Genomic DNA, 22,605 nt, shown 5'->3' on the forward strand with positions numbered 1-22,605 from the left:
AAGGGATGAGGTGGGAGAGAGGGATGCACGCAGATTGCTCGGGTGGTCTTTATTTGTCTGTCGCACGAGGCTTTTTATTCAATTGGGCGTGTGTGGGTGCCCGCATGCTCAAACGATCATTACGTACTACTTACATACACTGTTTGAAAAGTTCGGTGTTTTTTTCTCTTTAATTTTATTACATTACAAAAGTATAGCGTGTGAATACAAAAGTGCGCTCGAAGGAAGGAAGGAAGGAGGGGGGTATAACAATGCGAATCACAAAGTCTTCGGAGGGCAGTCGAAAATTCACAGGCGGCGTGCGAGGAGAATGGCATGAGTACAAAAAAGTAGCCAAAAACAAAAGTATGCGAGTAGAGCTGAACTCGCTCTCGTGGGTTCGGTTCTCGGCTCTCTTGCTCTCGCTTTGCAGGCAAAAATAAAAAAAAGAGCGAGAGAGAGAGAGAGAGAGAGAGAGAGAGATGGAGACGAGAAACGAACGGAGTCGCTAAGGCGGGCGCTAAGGTACGAATAGACGTATCTGACTGCCTCCGGGGCCTGTGTCCGAAAAGGGGAAGGGGAGAGAACGTAGCAGGGGCCTGTTGTGCGTTTGTCCGCTCACTCGGTCGCTCTCGCCACCACTGCACATAACGTATTTATTCGAAGCTTACACACACAAAAGACTGCACCCTACTGTTTCGGTGCGTCTTCGTGTTAGGGGCGGCCATTTAAAGTGCTTTTTTTTCGTTGACGGGAAGGGGGGAGGCGAGACGAAGACGAAGACGACGACGACCGAGAGACGGCCAGAGATCAGATGTCGACGATGACGAAGAGTTCAGGCCGTTCGACTTCCGGCGGCTCGTGGATCTGCATCGCCGAGTATGTGATGGCCTTTACCTCCGCGCCCTGCGTATGCTTGCCAATTTCAAATTCTTCGCCTACTGCTCGTGCTACTATCTTGAAATTCTCTCGGTCAAACGTGATGATCTTAACTTTCTGTAAGCACAAATCACAAGAGACATGGAAAACAGTCACGTTTGATCCTCCCAATCAATTCTCTCTTTCTCTCTCTCTCTCTCTTTCTCACACACCTTATCGCTCACGGAGAGCGAGCCTGCTAGAGAAAAAGACAGATGTACGCGTGAGCGAAACTCATGGGGTGATGATGCTCGACTTAGGACTGTTGAGAGAGAAAGAGAGACAGAACGATTACAATGTCCACATTCTTTTGCTCGGTGTATTTGGAATGGTGACTCGAGGTTAACGCGCCACGAGAAAACAAAGATTATGCAACCGTTTGTCCAACATTCAACTAATCCCCATTAATGTTTATAAAGAATGTTTTTACAGCGGAATTTGCGAGTGCTAAGAATGTAAATAACTTTACGAACCGATGCTGTACATTCCTGTGATATTTGTTTTTTTCTTAACTAGCCTAAGTGTTAGAAAGTTGAAAGATTTCTTAAGACTCAAACATCAAAGGTGCGATTCAATCGAAATGACAAGTGCCAATCTATGTTTATGAAGGATAGAAACTTTGAATGCAATTCATAATTGCATTGCATGCTTTATAAAATGAATCTCACACATACACATACACACACACACAATCGTGCCTGCGATAAGCTGCATAAAAGTATAGATGTTATGATTATCATAATCAATATACTGTATAAATAAGCAGCACTTGACTTTCATGAAGCCAACATTTTCATAAGAGTTTATGTGGCATAAAAATGATAAAAATGATACACGCTTAACTTTATTTCCACGTTAACACCATTCCGTTTTCTATGAACCAATTAAACGATTATTACAATCGTATTATCAACAACAAAGTTTGTCTATCAATTCTTGAACACATTAATTGTAAAGACTGACGTTATGCAAGGAGTGATGAACGCACGCGACACGATGAATACTGGGCGAGCAATCACGGTAAGGAGTTGTGTAGAAAATATGCATATACAATACCTTGGCAACGAGGAACGGTTCTGCGCTGAACATGAAAAGAAGCTCGTCGAGAAAGTGGAACAGAAGACTCTGTAAGTCGTGGCCCTCAGCTTCCACGTGGTGCACTTGTTTCAGCTCCACACGCTCCAAGTCCGTCATATAATTGAACATTGCGATCGCGCACTGCTCGAACGCTTCCTGCAGAGTGTCGCCCCATGAGTGCAACCTAAGATTTGTTAAAATGCCTCTATTAATACGTTTGAAGCTTGCGTGTATTGTTACCTATAGTTCACCGGCTTTCTAGGTTAAGTAGCAATTCATAACCTCAATCCTAGCGATTTCTAGGTTTTTGTGCACGTTTCTAAAGTCATTCGACGTTATACTCGATCATTCAAGTAGGTTACGTATAGGCAATGACGAAAACACGTTAAAGGATTCGCGGAAAATCCCTTCGAGCACACACCTATGCGTCGCTCTGCTTCTAATACATAATGACTCCACAGAATAAGAAATGTGTATGAATACTCACTGAACGTCCGCTGTGTGGTCCAAATCTACAAAAATCAACAAAAACAAGTAAAAATTGAGTCGCAAAGCAAAAAGGTAAACGTAAGAAAAGGCGAGAAAGGTTTGGGAGGAGGAGCAATTGGTGACGGCCCTGCGTTCGCGCCAAGTGCACGCGGCACAATGCCTTTCCTTTCTACCGGTATAACAAACGCCGGTGCGGCCGCGCAAGCTCTCTCCTCGCAAGCATCGTACAGTTACATACTCACACTCGTATTTGCAGGGCGGATAGACGAAGTCGTCGTCGACGAGATCGTTTTCGGTGTCCATCACTGGTTACGAGCGTGCGAGATACTGTGCACGGCGTGCCGTCACAGCTGATCGCGCTCCACGTGAATCGCGCGGATCAGCTGTTCGCAGATGACAGTCGCCGCCGATCAATGGGACTGTAGTAAAGCAGATGGCAGCACTTAACGCGCCCGATCAGCTCGAGAGAGAGAGAGCGCGCGCGCTTTTTTCCCGGCACGGTTACCAGCCTGCGGCTCGTCTCGTGTTTACGTTCTGTCTACCGACATGTGCTAAGCGACCTGATCGACCGTGCTCAGCTCCAAATCTCTTTGCTTTCGCTATGGCATAGTGTTAGAGATGGTAAAGACGAGCAGCTCGCTTTTTCCATCTATTTCTTCAAATTATTGCTAAAATATTTTTTATATTTCACGCCACTGTGCATTTCACATATCTTACTGTGGCTTCCAAATTAGACTTCATATTTGCAGAGCGGTGTAATATTCATCTGTTTTTATGTACTTTCAATCAATAATCATTATCTTTTTTGAAACTATATGTCTAATGTTAGGTTTAAAAAAAATTATAGTTAATTAAGTAAAAAAAATATTTTGACAGCGACTAATTATACATTTACCCTTTTACCATTTAAGTATGTTCATTGTGTTTCGCTCGATAGATGTCGCGTATTAATAATTAACATTTTTTCTTTAAGTTTAAATTATAAAAAAATATCAAAAAACTAAATACTTTTTCAACGGCACATCTTTAACGGTAGAGATTAAGATACAAATTTGTCAGTTTCAAAAAGACCAAAAATGGAGTACAAGATCATATTTTTATGCCTGAAATGTCTATGTTAGTGATAGATTGCGTATCATGAGAATATATCCTTTTCAAGCCAAAAGTCATTTCGTCACGTACAAAAAATTTATGCCTAGTTTAGCTGACAAGGGATATCATGTGGATGTCTATATAGACAAGAAGTCTCAATGAAGTTTTAAAAAATATACCAATAAGTACATTACGTATTTTTTTTAGAAATTGATCTGGATTGAATGATACATTTCTAAATATGGCAAAAATGACATAAAATTAGCCATCAAAGATATACTTTCATATCAAGTTTCAATTTTCTTTTTGTATATCAATTCTCACGTCACTTTTTATTATCGATAAGTTAATCTTCAACTTTTTAGTTTGAAAAACAAGTAAACGTATCAAAGGTTACGTAATTTAACTAATTCATGCGTTCTCTCTTAATCGACATGCATTGAAATTAAAGTAGAATTTCTTCAGTATACAGAATTAGCTGAATGTTTTTCATCAGAACAACATTTAATTTAATACTTAAATTGGACAATACGCATTTGTTAATTGTAAAATAATTATATTTAGAATTGAATCATTGTTAATCATAATCCGTTGTGATATTGTAATGTTCGATAAAGGTAACGGTAAATGAAGATACAGAACATAATGTTAAAGAGGGCACTGTTAATAATCTATTCAATCATTTTATATGCAGTAAATTGAATCAAATACTGGAAATCGGAATTCCACGAGGATACAGAGTTCAGAAAATAAATAATATTAGATGTAAGAATCTGTACCTGTGCACAAGGAAACTGTAATCTAAATCGCAAAAGATCACATTTTAGAATAACAATGTACAATCACAAAAAAATTCAATCAATAAATAAAGAAAAATTGGAAACCACAATTAATTTAGCAAATAATTTTACAAAATCAAAAATAAATTGATTACAACCACCACAATAACCAGTATATAAGCACAAGCAACAAATGGACAAGAGACTCAAAATATTTGTACGAGTTTCACATGATGAAAATGAAACAGCATCGGCATCTGATAATCCAGCAAACAAGCCTATTGAATCAATATTTGACACAATAGATAAAATAGCAGAAAGAAATAGCAATAAAACTCTTATTAATACAATAGCAAAATCAGCATCAAGTAAACCGATAGCTGAAATTAACCATATTAGAATGACTTATAAGGATCTAAAATATATTGGCCTTAATAAAGCAATACTCTATTTTCATAGAGATATCAAAGGTTAACGAACTTTTACCACTTCTGCATATTCATTGGAACTACAACCTAAATATTAAGATATTTTAATTGTTGATGAAATCGTCTTCACATCTTACTGCAAATGTGATTTACCTTTTCAACATCGAAATATGTATCCATATTATAGAGAAACATGTGCAGTTGGATTAACTTGTCCTTCAAGGTTAAACCAAATTGAAAGAATCGTATTTACGAGAAGTATGAAAGCACCTACAGAGAATTTTTCTGCTGACAAATAAATACTCATTTGAATGAACATTTGAATGAATAAGTGCAATATTTAGTTTATGAGTTATTTATGACAGTAGTACAACACTTCTGAATATAGGTGAACGAAACAAAGCTTGTTTTTTTTTTTAATAAAATCTTATAATTTATGTATAATAAAAATTAATTTGAATATACTTAGTATGTAAGTTTCTTTTATGTATCGGCTTATATATCTCTTTAGGCTCTTACAAATGTATACATAGGGCAACCTAAGAACCTTGTATTTTTGGATCAAATAAATATGTTAAATATGTTAAATATATCCGAATTAGTTTTACAGGTCATGATATAATTAATAACTTCTTTTGATATAATTTAGTTTAAAATATGAAAATGGAAAATCAAAACATTTATTCTTAGGTATAGTTTTTATTTTTCTAAAAATTCTAAATGAAATTATTCATAGGAATCAGTTTGATATTTTGTCTACACGTAAAATTTCAGAATGAAAAGATTAAAAAAATTGTTTGTTTACATTAACACATGATATTATTCCATTTGATAAGCCGGTATTACAATTATAACTCGTTTAAAAAATGTCGAATGAAAAAACTGGTCGCGAATCCTGAAAAACTGAAACTATACGCAGTTATAATTACAAGTAGACCTTGACAAAGCACACACCGATGAAAAAGTTTGATGACGATAAACAAATGCAAAACGAAAATTTTGTCGTCGGTTGGAGATGTTGTTTCGGTTGTCCTTTCTTCGAGATCACACTCGTCAGCGAAAACACGAGGATTCTCAAAAGCACGTGTTATTGGCCAGTTAATCGCACATAAATCGACACTTGCACGCGATCGTTATCCAAGCATCATTCGTTTGATCTACCTGGCGCCCGCGACAAGGCGCATCGCGATCGCTTAATGGAATTAGCACGAGCGTACAAATGTGCGCGCGCGCCGCGACTCCTCCTCCGGCTCGTGCAGCTTCGCTGTCGAGATCGTCGCACTCGCGAATCGTCGATCTCGAACGAGACCTACATAAGCTCGCGACAAAAGCAGTGCGAAACGTTGCGATATCGAAATTCGAGTTGAGACGACATCGATCGCGTGCGTGCGCGCACACGCGGCCTTATAGATAAAAGTGTGACAGCCTTTTTTGCGCGGTGCGAACGCGCGAGCGCGAGCTGCGCGTCCATTTCTCACTCGAAATTTCAATTTTCGCGCGAACGCGGAAGCAGACGCGTTGTTTTTTTCATCGTTCTCTGGCAATCCGTTATCGCTTGTGAGTGGGCGCAGACAAATCCAATCGCGATGACGAAACTTGCTCGTTCGCAATAATAAAATAGAAAGAATGAAACAAAAAAGGAACCTGTTGTTGCTCGACAATAAAACAGAAGAAGGACTGCGAGGCGCGCATTTTCTTTTTATCGCTCGATTATGCAGAAAAAGTACGGGTTAAGAGCGTCGTTATTTGCGTAGAAACCAGTTTTTCTTCGAACTATATGTTTGCGGCGCCGGTCCGCCACGCACAGTAAAAATGCAATTAGATGCCGGCCAAGAGGAGAACTGCCGCGCTCCTGTCCAAACTGTCGATTGGTTTGACTGTCTCGCGATGAAATGGCAACTCATATCAATGTATTGATTTGAATGCGCAGCCTCAAGGCCTACGGTCTTTTCAGAGAGTTACGATTACTCGCTAGAAAGCGACGTCGCGTTCAGCGATTAAAATTTGCGCGGAGAATGCGGGGAGCTACCTCATATTGTTTGCGCGCATGCATCTAGTGCGAGCGCATAAATTAGCGATCGTTCGATATCAATCTGGACGCTGAACGTGTACGTTCTCTCTTTCTCGCAAGTGACATCAGCCCCGATGCGTGAGGCACACAATAAATAAGCATTTCGCGCCGCATGCTGATTCAAGGGCAACAGCTTCGATCTCGCGCACCCGTGGACAATTGAGATTCCTCGCCTCTTGCATAATCCACGAGCTTATGCACATTCAGCTCTTATCGATCGTGCTTACGCTCGATTTCACTTTGCATCGCGATTTTAACACCTTCGCCGACTTTTCGAAGGATCATTTTCACAGAGAATCGCGCGCGCAACGTCTCCTTTTTTCTTTCTTTTTCTTTTTTTATTGGGATGACGTTGAATTACGCAGCATCGTCGACGATAATCTTCGGGCTCTTTTCGTTTCATTAAAATGCACAAGGAAGCGTGTTCTGTCAAAGTTTGCCGATAGCAGCTCGAGTTCCTACCGGAATTACTGAGATTTGCCAAGGAGGATGCGGCATTTTTTCTACTACGATGCAACAATTAGCCACGGCTCGGTCACTCGCAATCAGAGTATTGCTCTTTTCGTATCTATCTTGACAAATTCTCTTCATTCCCAAGTTCCCATTCGCGTAATTTATGGAAAATACATCCCGTCAACTATCTGAAGCTACGCCTCTCGAAGAAAAAGCAGCAATTCAAACGTATAAATACTTTGAAGTAGCGTGATTTTTTTGGCGAACGTCGTTCTCTCTGTACGTTTTACAATATTGCTGATGTAAAAATACAGCGAGTGTTTGAGATAAAAATCTAAAACATAAAAAAATACGCGTTGTCCGAAACTTGTACCAAAAAATGTGTTATATTATTTAGAGGAACTTGCCAATTTGTTGAATTGATTATCAAAATACGGGATTAATTGCCAGAGTGAGAATGGAAGGCGTTCTGCTGAGTTTCGTAAGAGAATTATAGGTTTACAATAAAAAGTTGATCGTTACTAGCGGCCATTCAAAGTAATAACAGATCACGACAACAGTCAAACAAGAGATGAGCATGGAAGAAGTTCGAGAAAGTCCACTGGGAGCTACGTGGCAATCGCGGATATGTCAATCAGCGGGACTCCGAAGTTGTACAAGTACAACATTTGTATTTGCAAATCGACAGGTCCGCGCGGCCGATTAACGACGTGTCTCGTGGGTTTTTGCCCAAGCCCTCGGCTGTGCCACCGCCCTCAAGCTCTAAAATTAGCCGCTCGTGTATCCTCGACGGCGGGCGGGCATGCGCACAAGTCGCTCATCGAAGCTGCAGCGCGCGGTAAGTACTAATGACATGCAATTTTGCAACGTGCGCGCGAGCGCGCCTCGTAAGTAAGTTGCGAGCCTCGGCGGCGCTGGCGTTTCGAGTCCTTGGCGCGGTAAGCTATATAAAGCGAACGTTTGATTGGCCGGCCGGGCATATAGCTTTTTTGAGCCGAGTATCGTGCACAGATCGCACACCAGCCACGAGACAATCATGTCCAGCGTGACGCAGCTTCGCGCGATCGTCTGCGTGGCCGCCTTGCTCGGCGGCGCGCGCGCCGATCAGGAGGTCGGCTTACGTGAGTTCCCACCAAATTTTAACACTGACATTTCACGGAAAGTAAGAGCGCGAAGCAGAATCGCGAGTTGGTCGCGAGTCTGTCTCCCCGACCTCGTTGGTTTGCGCGCGAGAAAAGTCAAGACGGAGCTCGGCGAAAGCAATCGGCCGATGATTAGCGTCGCAGTAAAAGCTTCAATTTTTCAAATCGTAACTGAGACCGAGGCGTCGGCCGAGCGTCGAACCAATTCTGGGCAAATCGAAATTAATCATATCGACGCTTGTACTAAACAGTTGCATACGTGGGCAGCAAGCGGTTTTGCATTCAATTTTATTCGTAAGTTTGATCGCGATAAGCGTTGGCGTCCAAGTTCCGCTGTAGGCATTCGATTGATCGCCTCGCTGGAGTCCCGATGAAAGCGAGAGTCGCCAAAAAGAGGAGCCGGAGTGCCGGCGTAAGAGAGGCTTCGACGCCAGGAAGCAATGTAGCGGAAGAGTCTAGCCACCGCGCGGCAATTGCAGGCTTGCGCTTGCCCACGGAGCTCCATTAAACTGTGAGCTTTGCGCACATACGAACTTTTAGTAATAGCACGTACTGTCGGAACCATTATTTCGATTACGTATCCCATCGCGGTTACGCAATCGCTCTTCGTTTTCGTCGTTGGCCTGTCATTATTAATTGCCAATCCGAGAGAGCTTCAATTTTCGCATCCTCATTTCTAGTTTCAAAATTCGCGATTCCGCGTTCGGAAAACTGATTGCTGGACGGATCCTCGACAATTAACATGTCTCGCGGTGGCACAAGATCCGTTGCCTCGAAAAATGGAACGCGTGTGGAAATAATAAATTATAGGCGAGAAGCTGCCGCACGCTCATGAAAAGCGAGCTCTTCCAATTTCTTTTGCGAGTAAAAAAAGGAAAAATCGTTGTGTTACAGCAAGGAGCGTAAAAGTTTGCAATCATCAAGCGCCCGACTACTCGTCTTGCCTAAGGCTTGCCATACAAGAGTCATGGATGACCTTCGTCAAAGGTAACAACAACATATATAAAGAAAAGGAGAAAAATTCTGCTTCGAGTGGTCGCGATATCCAAGCGTCGGCGTTAACGCGTTGCAGGAATTCCCGAGCTGGGCTTGCCAGTGCTGGACCCGATGGAGGTGGACATGATGGAGAACGAGTTCCACATGGGTCAGCTGATGGGTCGCTTTGTCCTTCGCGACGTGAAATCGTACGGTGCGGCCAAGAGCATCTTCCAGGCGGTTCGGCCGACTCGCAGCGCGGACCGCATGAGTCTGGAGGTGGATTTCGTGATGCCCAAGGTGTTTATCGAGGGCGACTACAAGGCCGAGGGCAGCGTTGGCCCCTACAAGATCGGCGGCAAAGGTGAGCCTGCGTAACGCGCGCCTCGTTTCGACATCGCGCAGCTCGCCTATATTCAGGTCGCCTAATGGGCGTCGCGTCCGCTGCGGGCGTATCACGAGCATTCCCATGATCTCCCTTCGGTTTCCTCTCAGGATATTTCAACATCAGTATGGAGGGCGTCAGTACCACTTGGGGTATAGAAGGTCGCGTGGAGAACGACAGATGGGTCGTTGAGCACTTCCACGTCTACCCCGAGGTCGAGAAGATGAAGGTTTACTTCACCGATCTCTTCAATGGAAACCCGGAGCTCAGTAAGTACTTTTTTCTATCGCGACGCTCACCGATCGATTCCGTTCTGCTGCCACTAATCTGCTGGCTGCAGGTATGCCGTTCGCGTAGGATCGACCAGCGAGCCGGTTGAGCAAGTCCATTGATAAATATTTACACGGGCAATTTATTTTTCTTGCTGGCTTTTTACAGCCTCATTAAAGCATTATGAGCGCGAATGACTCTGAGTGCAATTCATAGACTGACTTTTAGATAGTCAAAGGATAGCAAGCCAAGTGCGATTATTGGAAAAAAAATTGTTGCTCAAAGTTGGCATTCTACTGACTTATCGAACGGTCAGGACAGTACCGAAAGGACGAGTTGCTTGCGCGCAGCGTCAAGTGCAATGACATCCTTTTCCTCGTTACTTATGTAAACGAAGTCAACGACACATTGTACGAGTCACACTTCACATTGGTGCTTGTATGTACATTAGGGAAAAGGGGGTTGACTCGAGTAGTCACGCTCGACGTGACTCCCTCGCGCGGATGTCAAAGATTACAATCATTACTTGTAATGAATGGCTATTCGGATGTTTATGCACAGCCGACAAAACCTTTCGCATTATTCCAACAAAATCGTCAAATTGCACAAAATAAATATCCTTTTTTTTCCTTCGCAGACAAGGCCGCAATGACTTTCGTCAACGAGTACTGGCAAGTATTGTACAAGGGTATGCTGCCAGTAGTCGAAAGACATTGGGACGTCCACTTGACTGACTTTGTCAATCGGCTAATCTTCTCCAAGGTGTCTTTCGCCAAAACCTTCCCTTGAATGATTCTTGACAACTCAAGTAGAAAATAGATCAACAGTGTCGTCGCCGGACGTGTCGTACACGATGGAAAAGAAAGCAGAGTATTACTCCTCTGGTTGTGAGCAAAAGAATGACGATGATTTTTCTCTTTTTTTTCTTCTTTGTTGAGCGATACCTATGTGTATGTAAATATAGAAATAAAGAAAAACATGTATTTTGTTGGAATTGCCATTTTATTATTGTAGAAAGTTTTGTCTTTGCTCCTGAGAACTCAGGCTAGGCCGGTTTTCGAGAGTACGAGAGTATTTAGAATAACAAAAAAAAACGAGAAAACTCTACTGACTATGACCCTGTTTACTGAATCGTCGAGCGCTACTCAAGTAAAAACGAGCTATCTACAAAAAAGAAAAAAAAAATACTAAAGCGACAAGGCGTTACGCTACATCACCGGCTATATCACTGTCAAGAAAAAATAGAAGAAAAGCAGCACTCGCGCGAGCCGGTCGACGCATAAAAGCGCGCGCAGGTGGGAGCGCCTGCGATGGAATCGAATTCGGTGCCTCTGGATTATCGGCAACGCTACTCGAGCGTGCGGAGTCGCGATAAGTGGCGTGCGCGCGGACTAAGGCTCTAAGGTCGCAAGAACGTCTCGACCGGTAAGTTCCTCAGCAGCTGATTGACGATACCGGCGAAGAGAGCGGAGAGTTTCCTCTTCAGCTGCGGCTCCATCGCCTTCAGCACCTCCTGGCCGTTCTCCCGCAGAAACAGATTGGTCGCCTCCGCTGAAAACGACAGTCTCATCGTTACCCGTCGCCACTATTGCTCGCGCCTCCGTTCCCGCTTACTTAGTATCCGATTGTTGTTGAAGATCTTGCGGACGCGCATCTGCACGTCCTTGACTCCGAGGTGCACGTCCAGATTGTCGACGTTAAGGTAGGTCTGGCCGTCCCTGGGGTGACTGGAGACCGAGCCCCGGACGAGCGCGCGGGCGTTGCCGAAGCGCGCGTGGAACGTGCCGTTGCCGCTGGCAGGCAGGATGATCAGTACCCCCGAGCTGCGAAAAAACAACGCGCGGCATGCGGCAAATGCGGCAACTGCGGCAACTCGAGCGCGCTCGAGCGCGTCGAGCCCTCGGCCTCTCAACGACCAGTTAACTACTGTTTTAGTGGCCGGCTAACGCACATCTTGCTCGTTTCCTCGCCACCCGCGACGGCTCCGTCGCTTTCTCGGCCGAAGGAGGGCACAGCCTGTCGTTTTCGCGGGCCCTTTATTTTCAATGTCTCGCTTCCTGCTGCGGTTTCACGAGCAATCGAGCACGCCCTCCACTTTGTCTTCCTTGCGCATCAACGGAAAGATGGAAGATACCGATGAACCGGTTCGGCCAGAAGTCTCTTGCCACAAGTGCCCCGGCGCGGCCACCGGGCGCGGATTACACTGTGACGCACGCGCGCGGCGCTGGAAAAATTTTATCCGCCACCTCGCCCGAACGAGCGAGTCGCGCGCTCGTTCGAGACGAGCCGAGCGCGATGTAGGCCAGCGTGACGCTGCTCGTTTGCTTCTCATTAACGAATTCTCCGGGACGGCGATTAAGGAGTGGCGTCGGCTCGCCAGACGATCCAATCCGGCAAATCGACCGAATCCACGGGCGTCTCTGGCAGGCTCGAGCCCGCAACAGCGTGAAATCGTGGGTCGCCCGACGAATACGTCCTTACCGCCGGATCGAAGAGCGGCGCGGCGGCGCGGCGGCGCGGCGGCGCGGCGGTACGCGTCCGTCGAACGAGACAGAGAGAAGGGACGTACGCACCTGGTGTATTGAGCGTCAAGGATGAGGGCAGGCATTCGGATGAGCGCCTCGAAGGGCGAGCCAAGCTTGATGTCGGCGACGGTGTAGTTGCTCGCTCCCCTCACGAACAGCTCGCGCAGCCGCACCGTGTAACCGTTCGTGCCACCTGTCAGCGACAGCTTCAGCTCGTCCATCTGCCGCACACGCAAACACGCTTACTTGGCTCTCGATGATCGGTCGCGCCGCGAGTGCCGAGCCGGTGGAAACAAACAGCAAATCAACGACATCTCGAAGCCGTCGAGCTGGCGGCGCCGCGCGAGCGGCATCTCATGTGCTTTTCTTTCCCCGGCTCTCGAGTGGCTTTATTCGTAGCCGTGCAACTGCCGACGAGCGCGCGTTCCTTTTCTCTCGTCCGCGCCGTGTCGAGAGAATAGCGCCGCGCGTCTCCTTCCGTCTTTCTCCTCGAATTAGATGCTTCTCGCGAAAAGCCGAAAATGTCAGACTCACGCGAAATGGCTCGACCGCCGGCAGCTGAATTTCCGGGATGCCGGCTTTCAGGTATGGCCGCAGGTGGTGCAGCGCGTCGATCAGGCAGCTCTTCAACTGTGGGTCGCTCCTCGAGCACTGCTTCACGTATTCGGCTGCGAACAGCGGTGCGCAAAGAATGAGTTAGTCTTGCCGAATGTTCGTCGAAAGTCTAGTTGCCTTGCGTGGATCGTTCGCGACATGAATCTTGCCTGAATCATCGGTTAGACAAAACTATCCTCTTGCGACCTAAAAGCATGTCGCAACGGTCGATCTATCAATCAAGCGACGATAATACCCCGCGCTCAAAGTAGCACACACGTGAATGCATCCATCTGAAAACTATACGGCTCATCCCGCTGTCAAGTCAGCGAACTCTTGGCAAACACACTTGCTGCTGGTACACTTAGATCTTTGATTGTGGTCCAACGTTTTAACGTAATTATCTAAATGTAATCTAGTGAAATTCGTGCAAATACAGCCAATGGCTGCGACGCGAGATGCTCTATAAAGCACCTCGACGGTAACCAACAAATGACTATTTTCAAGCAATGCTTTTCATCGGTCAAAATAACGGTGTCGTACCGGATAATCAGCGCGCTTGTAGTTTCGTCTAGCTAACATTGAATTTCACACGCACATACACCGTTGATCGACAAATTACAGGTTAGGCGAATAATCTATCAGGTGGTGTATGCAAGAATATTGCTTTGACAAATGATTTATTTCGCAACGTGTGACGCCTCGCAATGCAATTACGCGCTTGAAAATAATACCAGCTATTTTCTGTAATACTAATATGTAATTACGCCGACCTTTCGATAATATGTGTACAATAGTTTGATAAGAAATCGCGCACCGCTTCGTTGATCAATTTCCAAGTATAGCTTTGTATTTTTCAAAAAGACGCGCACCGGACTCCATTCCAATCGCAGTCTGCGTCTAGCTTACACTAACGTTCACATCGATTACATAAATGTCTATCATAAAATATCATTTATGCGATGTTACTGCAATAAGCAATTCAAAGATAAGTTTTGCATTCTTGAAAGCTAACGAAGCCCATCGTACACGAATTTTTACGCGAAGTCAAGATTGTAGGGTCAACTCGTCGATGCCTGCCGACAATGCAATGCAGACAATTATCTTCAGCACCAGGTATATTGCAAAAAGCATACAAAATAACTCGGCTGTATTTTCTGCCTGTTTCTCAAACGCGTAATATGTACATTCGGCACTCGTATGTTCAGCTTTAAAAATTTACAATTTGCGAGTCTAATGCGACGGTTCCCTTAAGCCAGTGTCAAGTAGAAAATTCCGATTCTCGCGCTACAAAAATCTTGTCGATCTAGCCATCGACGTGAAAATATTTTCAATTTTTAAGCACGCCGACTACCGACATTCTTTTTAATTCCTTTGAATTTCGATTTTTATAAGTAAAATCAATTGGTAAGCGACAGATAAAGAACGTTAGAATACGTAAAATCGTAGAATCGAATAAACTCATCGAAAGTGTCGGCTCAAGTTGGATTAAAAATTGCTTTTCTTAACTCAAATATTGAGGATTCTGTACAGCGCTAATTTATTTCTTTAGTAAATAGGACGAAAGCGCTGATTTTTCGACAAGCGGGATGGAGACTTTTACACTTATAAAAATGAATATTGAAGCTTATTCAGAACACGGCGACATTTTCATCGGAAAGACTTAACATTGTAATGGAAAAAAACTTGTTATTTGTTACGTTTGGCGGATACTAGAGAAGACAATCAAATCTGATTCTTCGAGGACAAGTCGAGCTGAGCGCTTTCGCACGGCGACTGGCCGTCGCGGAATTACGCAATAAGAAACTAAAGGAAGCACTAGGCATTGCGAGTTATTACGATCCAAATGTGATGGGCAGACACGTGAGTGCACAGCGAGTTAGTCGCAGGGAGAGAGCCGCTGTACCGGCAAAACTTTTGCGGGGACTTGCACTTTCTCGAATCTACTGCGAGCGACTGCGCTTTATCGGTTACTCAACCAGTCGATTTTCTAGAAAGCAGCGACAAGCGCTGAAAGCGCGTTGTCCTGCAAGCCGCGAACAAACGGAGACTCTCGATTCGCCGTGTCTGACCGCATCATCGCCTTTTCCACTTGCAAGAAAAGCTATCCCGAAATCGGGATTACTCACGGACGGGCCGATCGCTGACATCGGTCCCGGCGACGTGGATCAGCACCGCCAGAATGGATAGGCTCTTGGACAACAACAGCGGCATCTCGGCGAACGATCGACAAAGTCGGCCCAATCCTCGGTCAAGTTACTCGTTGTCGTCCGTACCACGAAGCTACGGAGATAATGCGCGTACGCGTATCGACGTTGGTCGCCGTCAACGCCGGACTGAGGCCATTGGCAGATGCAGTCGTTGCACTTGCTGCGGCCACTTTCACTAGGCGACGACGAGGCGCTCGCGCGCTTTTGCCGTGCGTGCGTTCCTCGCCCCCACTGCACATCCTCTGCCGCCGCTACTGCCGCAGCACCGCATTGCACTTTGACTGCCCCGGCAAATTGACCACGCGCGCGCGCGCGATTAGCAATTTCCCGAGAAAAGCGTCCTCGCGAGCGCGCGCGCTCGTGACGCGTCGACCCGGATATTCGCTCGACGGCTTGTGTGTTTTGTCACGCCTCACTGGCCGCGAGTGCGCGCCGCGACTCGCCTCTTTCTTTCATGGCGAGACTATCTTCCCTAGCCTCTCCTCGGCTTTTCCTTTCGCTCGCGTAATCGAGCCAAATCACCGACGCCGCGCTATCCTACGGCAAGCCACTGGCTCGCGAGCGTCGTTCAAGGGTACGACAATGCTCGTCGACAGCACCTCGCCATTGGCAAGGTGCGTATTGAATCCCCTTTCGATTGCCGCAAGAAAACGTGGTATTGTAAGCAAAGATCACGCGCGCGAAGGCAAGACTAACAAGGGGAGCTTGCGTCCAGCTTCGTTGCCACGCGGGAGCGCGAAGGCAGCTCAGGAAAAGTTGCACGTTACAATTCGTTTCATAGCTCGTCGTACGTTGAATAACGCGCGCATTCGCCGAAGCTTTGTAATCCCGAGCTTTCTCATTCTCGAAGCGAGGCTGCTCCTGCGCGTGCGTTTTTCGCAAGCGCTTCCTCCGCCACGGCAAACTGGGAACGATTATAACCGAATCAAACTACACTTTCGAGCGACCAATGGTGCAAACAATGCAATTGTCATTTTTACGACTGCACACCGGGGACTGTCTTGCGCAACGCGCGTGTGGCGGCACTGGAAGAAAGAGAAACGCGCGAACGAGCGGCATTCTGCGCGCAGCAAGTGCGGCCGGCGGAGCGAGAACGAGGAGACGACGAGAAGGCGATAAAAGGTGAATAACGAGCGTTGCGCTGCTCCGCGGTGGCCGCGCATTTCGCCCGAATCGCGCTATCGGCCAAGTGCATCCGACGTCAGCGGCAGCGCCGAAGCGCCCCGTCGCGAGCGCGGCACTCTGGCGACCAGCGCGCGGGAGAAAGAGGGAAAGAAGAGCGGTCGATCGGAGAGCCGCTGACCACCACTCTCCTCCGCTTGGATCGAGCCGATCCCTTGCGCAAGCCACGCAATACGCATTGAAAAATCGGGCTTTTAACCGAGCGCCTCGGAGCCGACGGCTCTCAGTAGTAAGTGCACCGCGAGCAGGCGCGAGAGTGAAAGCGAGGCCGACTTGAACGCGAGCGCCAAGTATATTCGCACGTAGCGCGGCCCGTGCCACAGTTCGCTAGATTCGCCCGGCCGCGTCAGCATGTGGACGCCCGACAGGAAGATGCTGCTCTGCCTGCTGGCCGTCATCTTCGCCAGCCCCTTCGATAGCACTGCTGCGGCCGAGTTCGGTGAGCGAACCGTTCGTCCGCGCGCTCGCCTCTCGTTTCTTTCGACGAGGGAGTTGCGAAACGCAAAATCTTAGAAGCGTGCACTCACCGGTCTCTATTGTCGAGTCTGCGCGTTGCTCGCTCCTATTATAGGACTCAATTATTTGTTTTGCGGTTTCGCTCCATTTTCTACCTTCTCGTTTTTCTTTTTACTGTTGCTTGTAAAAGATGATCCTCTCGCTTGCAAACTTCAATATTTTTCAATATTTTTTAAACGTGATATTTTTAAATGACGCTCAACCTCACCGTTCCTTGTACGAAAAATTTAGCCTGTAAAAATTCGAGACTCAACTGGTAAACCAGTTTTTAATGGAACGACCTGCGCCTCGAATGAAGATATAACACATGCATGGCGTCCAAATTCCTTATACTCCTCCATTTAAAACTTTTATAATGTTGGGAAATCATGATGCTGACACATTCTATTTACCCTTGAAAACTTTATTTCTCCATTTTACCTTTTCTTTATAAATTTGTCCATGGTCAAATTATTCTTTATGAAACCTACATCGAAAGTTCCAGAAGGGAGTTACTCGAGTTACATTGACTGCAACTAGAAAACTGGAAAAGCTCTGACTCGCAAAGCTTTTCCATGGAAATTGCAATTCAAAAAATATTGTATTGAGAAATTTACGATTTAAGGTTGGAAGTTACGCATTGGAACATTCCTCGTGCTTGTTGTTACGAGTTTAGTATGTATTTGCACAATTTCGTATTGTTTTAAAAAAATTACACGCATCCGGATTTTTGTTAAAAAGCATCATTTTTTTTCTTTTGGAAATTGAGTCTCATTTTGCACAAAAAAACGTATTCTGCCGAATTTCAAATAGTTTCTATTAATTAGATGTACTCGTGACCTTTTCGCGATATATTCCACTTACGTCTGAAAATTAGTATAACATTGACATGTCCTGTCAAGCTAATATTTTTTTCTTCGCTATATTGACCATACGCTGTGTTTCTCGATTGGAATAATCTAAATAGAAATTCCCGCAGATATACATACGGCCCATTAAGCCCATTAAGGAAGCTAAGAACTTGAACATAAACAATTTCGCAACTGACTGCGAGGACTCGATGTCCTTCGGTCAAGCGAAATTATACCAATCGCAAAATGAACGCGTATATTGCTCTGCCTCTCTCGCTTCTTTCGCAGTACAATCCAGAGACATGCAATTACATAATTTTCTTTTCCGCGCGTCTCGTTGATCTCCGTAAAGAAAGTCCCTTAGTCATGCGAGCACTTCTAACGCATCTTTCCGGTCTATCGGTCGCAGCGGCTGTAACTTTAGTAACTTTCACCCAATCGAGGCTTCAAGCCAGCCACGATAATAGGCTATTGAGAATTTGAGTAATCCGCGTTGTGCGTAGAACCGGAAAGTGATGGAAATTACGCATGTTCTCGCGAGCGATGCAGTAACGCGAGCACGCCGGCAAGCGCGCGAAGGATAGAGAAAGTGCGCGTGGCTAGCTCGCTCTCCCGACTTTTATACGCTCGGGTGTACTTGATTTTTCGTGCGCTTGCGACGTCGTGCCGCGCATTTATAATAAGATAGTTTTTATTTTTTTGCTTTTTTTTTCCTTTTCTTATCTCATTTTTTGCAAGCGTTGCACAATGCTTTAATGGGTTCTCGAACTTTATGTTGCTCTCGCGCGTGCAAACTAGGTGCAATCGGTTTTTCCATCGCGAAGAGAGCGTCGTCGATTTTAAAACGCTGTCTTGTGCTTTGAAAATCCGTCCCGTTCTTACGAGAGTGTCCTTCGTATTTGACGCCTGTGTTAGAAAAAAAAATTGACGAGCCTCGAAATCAGCAGCTCGATGGAATAATTCATAAGGATAAAAAGAATATCGAGTCCTGAGCAAGCGCTACACCAGACCTGCAGTTAAGAAACATCGACGCGACGTTTCCTCGTTGAAAATACCCTTACGGTCGCGGAAATGTTGCAATAGCCCGTTAGAGCGCCGAGCGGAGTCCTCGCGTACGGCGGAGGAGCGCGCGGGCATGCGCAAAAGTGAATGGGCGCGTAAAAAGCGCGTTTTTACCAAGCGTCGACCACGTGCTCGCCGATGGACTGCGATTTCATCAAATCCCGACAGTCGGTATATGTGCTCGCTGAGAGTGAAAGTTGTTTTGCCACTGACACCGTGATTCCATTCTGTAGCGAATTTATGACTTTTGCTTTCAAATCACTCGAGTTCATCTGGATATTATTACGATTTTTAACCGGTCTTCGTAAATACGCGAAAACTTTGCTTATACTCACGGATGACACTTGATCTGCTTATTCGAATTACCAGCGTGAAATATCCTAATCGCGGATTAGGATATTTATGCAGTTTCCTAATTAACGCATGAAATAACCTTTTCTATTCGCAACGTGATCTTTTCTCTATTTCGTTTGACAAATATATTTGGGTTGCATCATCGATGCTACATTGAGAGTCACGAAAATCGTAACGATATAAAAAAATGCTGCCAGCTGCATTGGTGTCGGAGCGCTTCAAATTCGATAAACCAGCAAGTAAATAAGACGACAAATAATACGATCGATAAATTACACTTGATTGTCGTTGGCCCATAAGCGAGCACTCGTTCAGAAGACTTTAAATTTGCAACCGCAGAGGACCACTTCAAGGACTGCCGTATGGGTGCATCGAACTTTGACAGCTGCATCCGCGAAGCACTTAACGCCGTCCGGCCGTACTTTAAGACGGGCCTGCCCAAGTACAACGTGGAGCCGTTCGATCCATTCTACGCCAAAGAAATTTCGACTCGTCGCGGACTGCCGATGTTGGGCTTCACCATCACTTTAAGGAACGTGACGGAGAGTGGATGGTCGTCCAGCAAAGTGACCAAGTTCGTTAGCGACTTGAAGAATCACAAGGTAACGTTGCTGCGCGCTCCTGCCAGGTCTGTTTGCTCGGACACGGCACCTTATGCAACCGCTGGTGCTTTAGGTGGTCTACACGCAGAGCTTCCCCGAGAAGTTTTTGTCGGGCGAGTACGAGTTCAACGGCAACCTCATCACGGGCAGGATGAATAACAAAGGCAAATTCACCTTGGCACTCTGTGAGTACACTGCGGCTGGCATTTATTATTTTAATGGGGAGTCCGTATATACCAGAGCGATCGCTTCTTTCCGCCAAGTCATGTCAACATATTTCAACACTCCGTGATTCACCTTAGTTGTTCACTGATGCTAGGCCAAATATTTATCTTCTTAATGTATTCGATGGCAAACGTTTTAACTTTCAATACTTCCGCTTCAGGTTAATTTTTCAAACTTCTTCGAAAATCTTTCGCTTCTTGCCCGTTAAATCATCAAAATGTTTTATTCCATTTCCATGTGAGTTATCACGACAATTGGAAAAAGAAAATTCATAGTTTTCATTTGTTTTTTTTGGTGCTCACATCGATTTGACAATGTGTTGAGAACGTGCGGCAGCTATAATAGACTTGGATGGATGGTATTAAAATGGGAAACGATACGCGAATAAAAGTTTTGAGGAAAATCAAACTAACTGCAGTCTGAATTATTCAAATACATCTTTATTTTGTCGACAGACCCTATATTATCAAAAATATTTAATATACTTCAACTTACTTTCAGATGACCTTGTTCAAACGACAACGATTACAATGCCACCAGGAGAGAAACTGAAAGTCCGAGTGGAAGTACAAACCATCCGGGATTTGAAATTGCACATTTCAAATTTGCTGTATGGCCGCGAGGTACTAGAAGGCATCCTAGATCGTATAATCAATGGCGTCTGGCAACCAGGCTTCACCGTGACCAAGCCCATGATCAACGACCTCGTTTCCACTGCTTTTACCGAGATCTTCGGCAAGGCCTTTCAAAATTTTCCTTTTGACCGAGTCATTAAGACCAAGTCGAGCAACGCCTTATGATGTGGTTTGCGAGCGTTTACGTGTTGCTTGTGTGTGTTAAGCGAGCGCGGAAATATTCTGTCGATTAACCGCTCAATCGGAAAACAAGATAATTCGGGCAAGAGTCCGACTTTTTGAAATTTCCGCTGCTTGATTTATGGTGTCGCGTATGAGCGAACGAAATTGTTGCTATTCACCTTGAAAAAGTTTATTTTGTCTACTACGTAGGGATTCTAATCTAATCACAATGTGCTCTTCGTCACTTGTCATTAATACTCAACTCGCCATATACTTTTATCTCGCTGCGAAACAATGATTTACCTCGATACTGTACTCTTGTAAATATAATATGTATCGATAATAAAACGATGGAAGGTGTTTTTATATACCCACGATAATTGGTCATTGAGGACAGGGCGCCAACGCCAATTTTTAAGAAGAAACTCGCCGCGCAAACGAAATCATCCGTAGCAAACGTTATAACATGGGGGGGATGATGACAATGACGTTACAAAGGCTTGCAGCGGCAGGCCATTTTAGAAGCTTTCTCTCGACCGAATGGCAAGCGTCCCCGGGAGATAATTGCGTTTTGCGGGACGACCGCGCGCTACGCGTGCGTGCAGCTTCGCTATCGTTAATGAGGAAACCCATATACGCGGAGATACCCACCAGTCTCATGGAAAATGCTTTTCAATTCGCTCGGTTAATTTCTCCGCACTCGCGAGCTAAAGGATTCGTGAGAGCGGCTCACCTTGAAAATCAGCCGAGCGGGCTTTAACCTCTTCCACATTCTACGTCGTTGTATCGTGTCGTGACGCTGAGGCTTCGCGTTAGATTTATTGTTATCGAAGCGTGATGATCGAGGGAGAGCGAGAGAGAGAGAGAGAGAGAGAGAGAGAGACGGGTACGACTGTTCGGTATTGGCTTTCGACCAAGTATGCAAACGTCCGATTATATAAGCTTTTGTGTTGGAACCGATCACGAGTGGCACTCATTTTTTTGTTTTCCCCTTGGAAGCAAACTTCTAATATCTTTTGGCGTATCTTGTAGTCGCAGACACAGCTGTAACGCAGACAATTTTCCAGTGATACGCAAACAAAGTCTCACGCAACACGCCGTCGCAATGAAGCGCAGCGGGTGCGCACGCGCGCGACGAGTCAGTTTTGCCTCGGTCCGATTTCACTTGATTCGAAAAGTCGCGCGCGAAACGCTCGGCGAACAATTAACGGTTCTCAAAATCACAAGAATGAGCGTGGCGCAGACAAGCCGGGCTGCCTACTCGATCGCAGTTACTCGATCTACATTCGGCCTGCGTGCCGCGTGCGGCACGCGCTACGCCTGCCCCGTACACGTCCACTCTCGCAAACAATAAGAGCCCAAAGAGGGAAAAGTGATATGCTCGACGATAGGCGGCAATTTCACGGAGACATTTGGCGGCTGCGTGGATCGACGCGAATCGGCGCTCTCCTGAACAAAGCTAGCCCGAACGCGCGACAAACAGGCGGAGATCGAGGCCTACGGGCAAACGATAGAGCAGCGCGTTATCGGCGCCGCTCAGCAAGTCCCTTAGCTTAGCGCCAACGAGTCTCAAGCCCCACTACGATGTTCGCCGGAGGCCCCGAGACGGGGGCAATGTCAAGGTACTGTATAAGTCCGGGCGCGTCTCCG

General features: G+C 45.8%; 4 protein-coding genes across 4 annotated transcripts; 2 read left to right on the top strand and 2 right to left on the bottom strand.

Annotated features, from left to right (window-relative positions):
• Window positions 1-65: 65 nt before the first annotated feature.
• On the bottom strand, window positions 66-3,018 carry LOC131671019 (protein archease-like). The gene is made up of 4 exons (XM_058947128.1): window positions 2,706-3,018; window positions 2,462-2,486; window positions 1,954-2,158; window positions 66-975 (listed from the first exon to the last, which is right to left on the bottom strand). The coding sequence occupies exons 1-4, from the start codon at window positions 2,764-2,766 to the stop codon at window positions 790-792; spliced, it is 477 nt and encodes a 158-aa protein (XP_058803111.1). The 5' UTR covers window positions 2,767-3,018; the 3' UTR covers window positions 66-789.
• A 5,228-nt stretch (window positions 3,019-8,246) lies between these two features.
• On the top strand, window positions 8,247-11,052 carry LOC131671023 (uncharacterized). The gene is made up of 5 exons (XM_058947133.1): window positions 8,247-8,407; window positions 9,323-9,415; window positions 9,501-9,767; window positions 9,899-10,057; window positions 10,696-11,052. Exons 1-5 carry the CDS (start codon window positions 8,323-8,325, stop codon window positions 10,845-10,847), a joined length of 756 nt encoding a protein of 251 aa, XP_058803116.1. The 5' UTR covers window positions 8,247-8,322; the 3' UTR covers window positions 10,848-11,052.
• A 139-nt stretch (window positions 11,053-11,191) lies between these two features.
• On the bottom strand, window positions 11,192-15,555 carry LOC131671024 (protein takeout-like). The gene is made up of 5 exons (XM_058947134.1): window positions 15,307-15,555; window positions 13,118-13,251; window positions 12,632-12,804; window positions 11,673-11,881; window positions 11,192-11,609 (listed from the first exon to the last, which is right to left on the bottom strand). Exons 1-5 carry the CDS (start codon window positions 15,389-15,391, stop codon window positions 11,458-11,460), a joined length of 753 nt encoding a protein of 250 aa, XP_058803117.1. The 5' UTR covers window positions 15,392-15,555; the 3' UTR covers window positions 11,192-11,457.
• Window positions 15,556-16,930: 1,375 nt separating this feature from the next.
• On the top strand, window positions 16,931-21,234 carry LOC131671028 (uncharacterized). Its single transcript, XM_058947137.1, has 4 exons — window positions 16,931-17,008; window positions 19,671-19,933; window positions 20,007-20,118; window positions 20,660-21,234. Exons 1-4 carry the CDS (start codon window positions 16,942-16,944, stop codon window positions 20,956-20,958), a joined length of 741 nt encoding a protein of 246 aa, XP_058803120.1. The 5' UTR covers window positions 16,931-16,941; the 3' UTR covers window positions 20,959-21,234.
• The last annotated feature ends 1,371 nt before the right edge of the window (window positions 21,235-22,605 follow it).

This window comes from Phymastichus coffea, unplaced genomic scaffold, assembly GCF_024137745.1.
Source record: "Phymastichus coffea isolate CEN01 unplaced genomic scaffold, Cenicafe_Pcof_1.1 PCOF00118, whole genome shotgun sequence".
Lineage (NCBI taxonomy): Eukaryota > Metazoa > Arthropoda > Insecta > Hymenoptera > Eulophidae > Phymastichus > Phymastichus coffea.

Bases quoted from the DNA above. Each gene is read 5' to 3' on its own strand.
- LOC131671028 (XM_058947137.1), top strand. From the start codon at position 16,942: ATGCTGCTCTGCCTGCTGGCCGTCATCTTCGCCAGCCCCTTCGATAGC. The intron at 19,934-20,006 runs GTAACGTTGCTG...CTGGTGCTTTAG, and splicing joins GCGACTTGAAGAATCACAAG to GTGGTCTACACGCAGAGCTT. The intron at 20,119-20,659 runs GTGAGTACACTG...ACTTACTTTCAG, and splicing joins CAAATTCACCTTGGCACTCT to ATGACCTTGTTCAAACGACA.
- LOC131671019 (XM_058947128.1), bottom strand. From the start codon at position 2,766: ATGGACACCGAAAACGATCTCGTCGACGACGACTTCGTCTATCCGCCC. The intron at 2,487-2,705 runs GTGAGTATGTAA...TGATTTTTGTAG, and splicing joins TCCGCCCTGCAAATACGAGT to ATTTGGACCACACAGCGGAC. The intron at 2,159-2,461 runs GTGAGTATTCAT...AACAAATCTTAG, and splicing joins GACCACACAGCGGACGTTCA to GTTGCACTCATGGGGCGACA.
- LOC131671023 (XM_058947133.1), top strand. From the start codon at position 8,323: ATGTCCAGCGTGACGCAGCTTCGCGCGATCGTCTGCGTGGCCGCCTTG. The intron at 9,416-9,500 runs GTAACAACAACA...AACGCGTTGCAG, and splicing joins ATGGATGACCTTCGTCAAAG to GAATTCCCGAGCTGGGCTTG. The intron at 9,768-9,898 runs GTGAGCCTGCGT...GTTTCCTCTCAG, and splicing joins CTACAAGATCGGCGGCAAAG to GATATTTCAACATCAGTATG.
- LOC131671024 (XM_058947134.1), bottom strand. From the start codon at position 15,391: ATGCCGCTGTTGTTGTCCAAGAGCCTATCCATTCTGGCGGTGCTGATC. The intron at 13,252-15,306 runs GTGAGTAATCCC...CGCTGTTCGCAG, and splicing joins TGTCAGCGATCGGCCCGTCC to CCGAATACGTGAAGCAGTGC. The intron at 11,610-11,672 runs GTAAGCGGGAAC...TGTCGTTTTCAG, and splicing joins CAACAACAATCGGATACTAA to CGGAGGCGACCAATCTGTTT.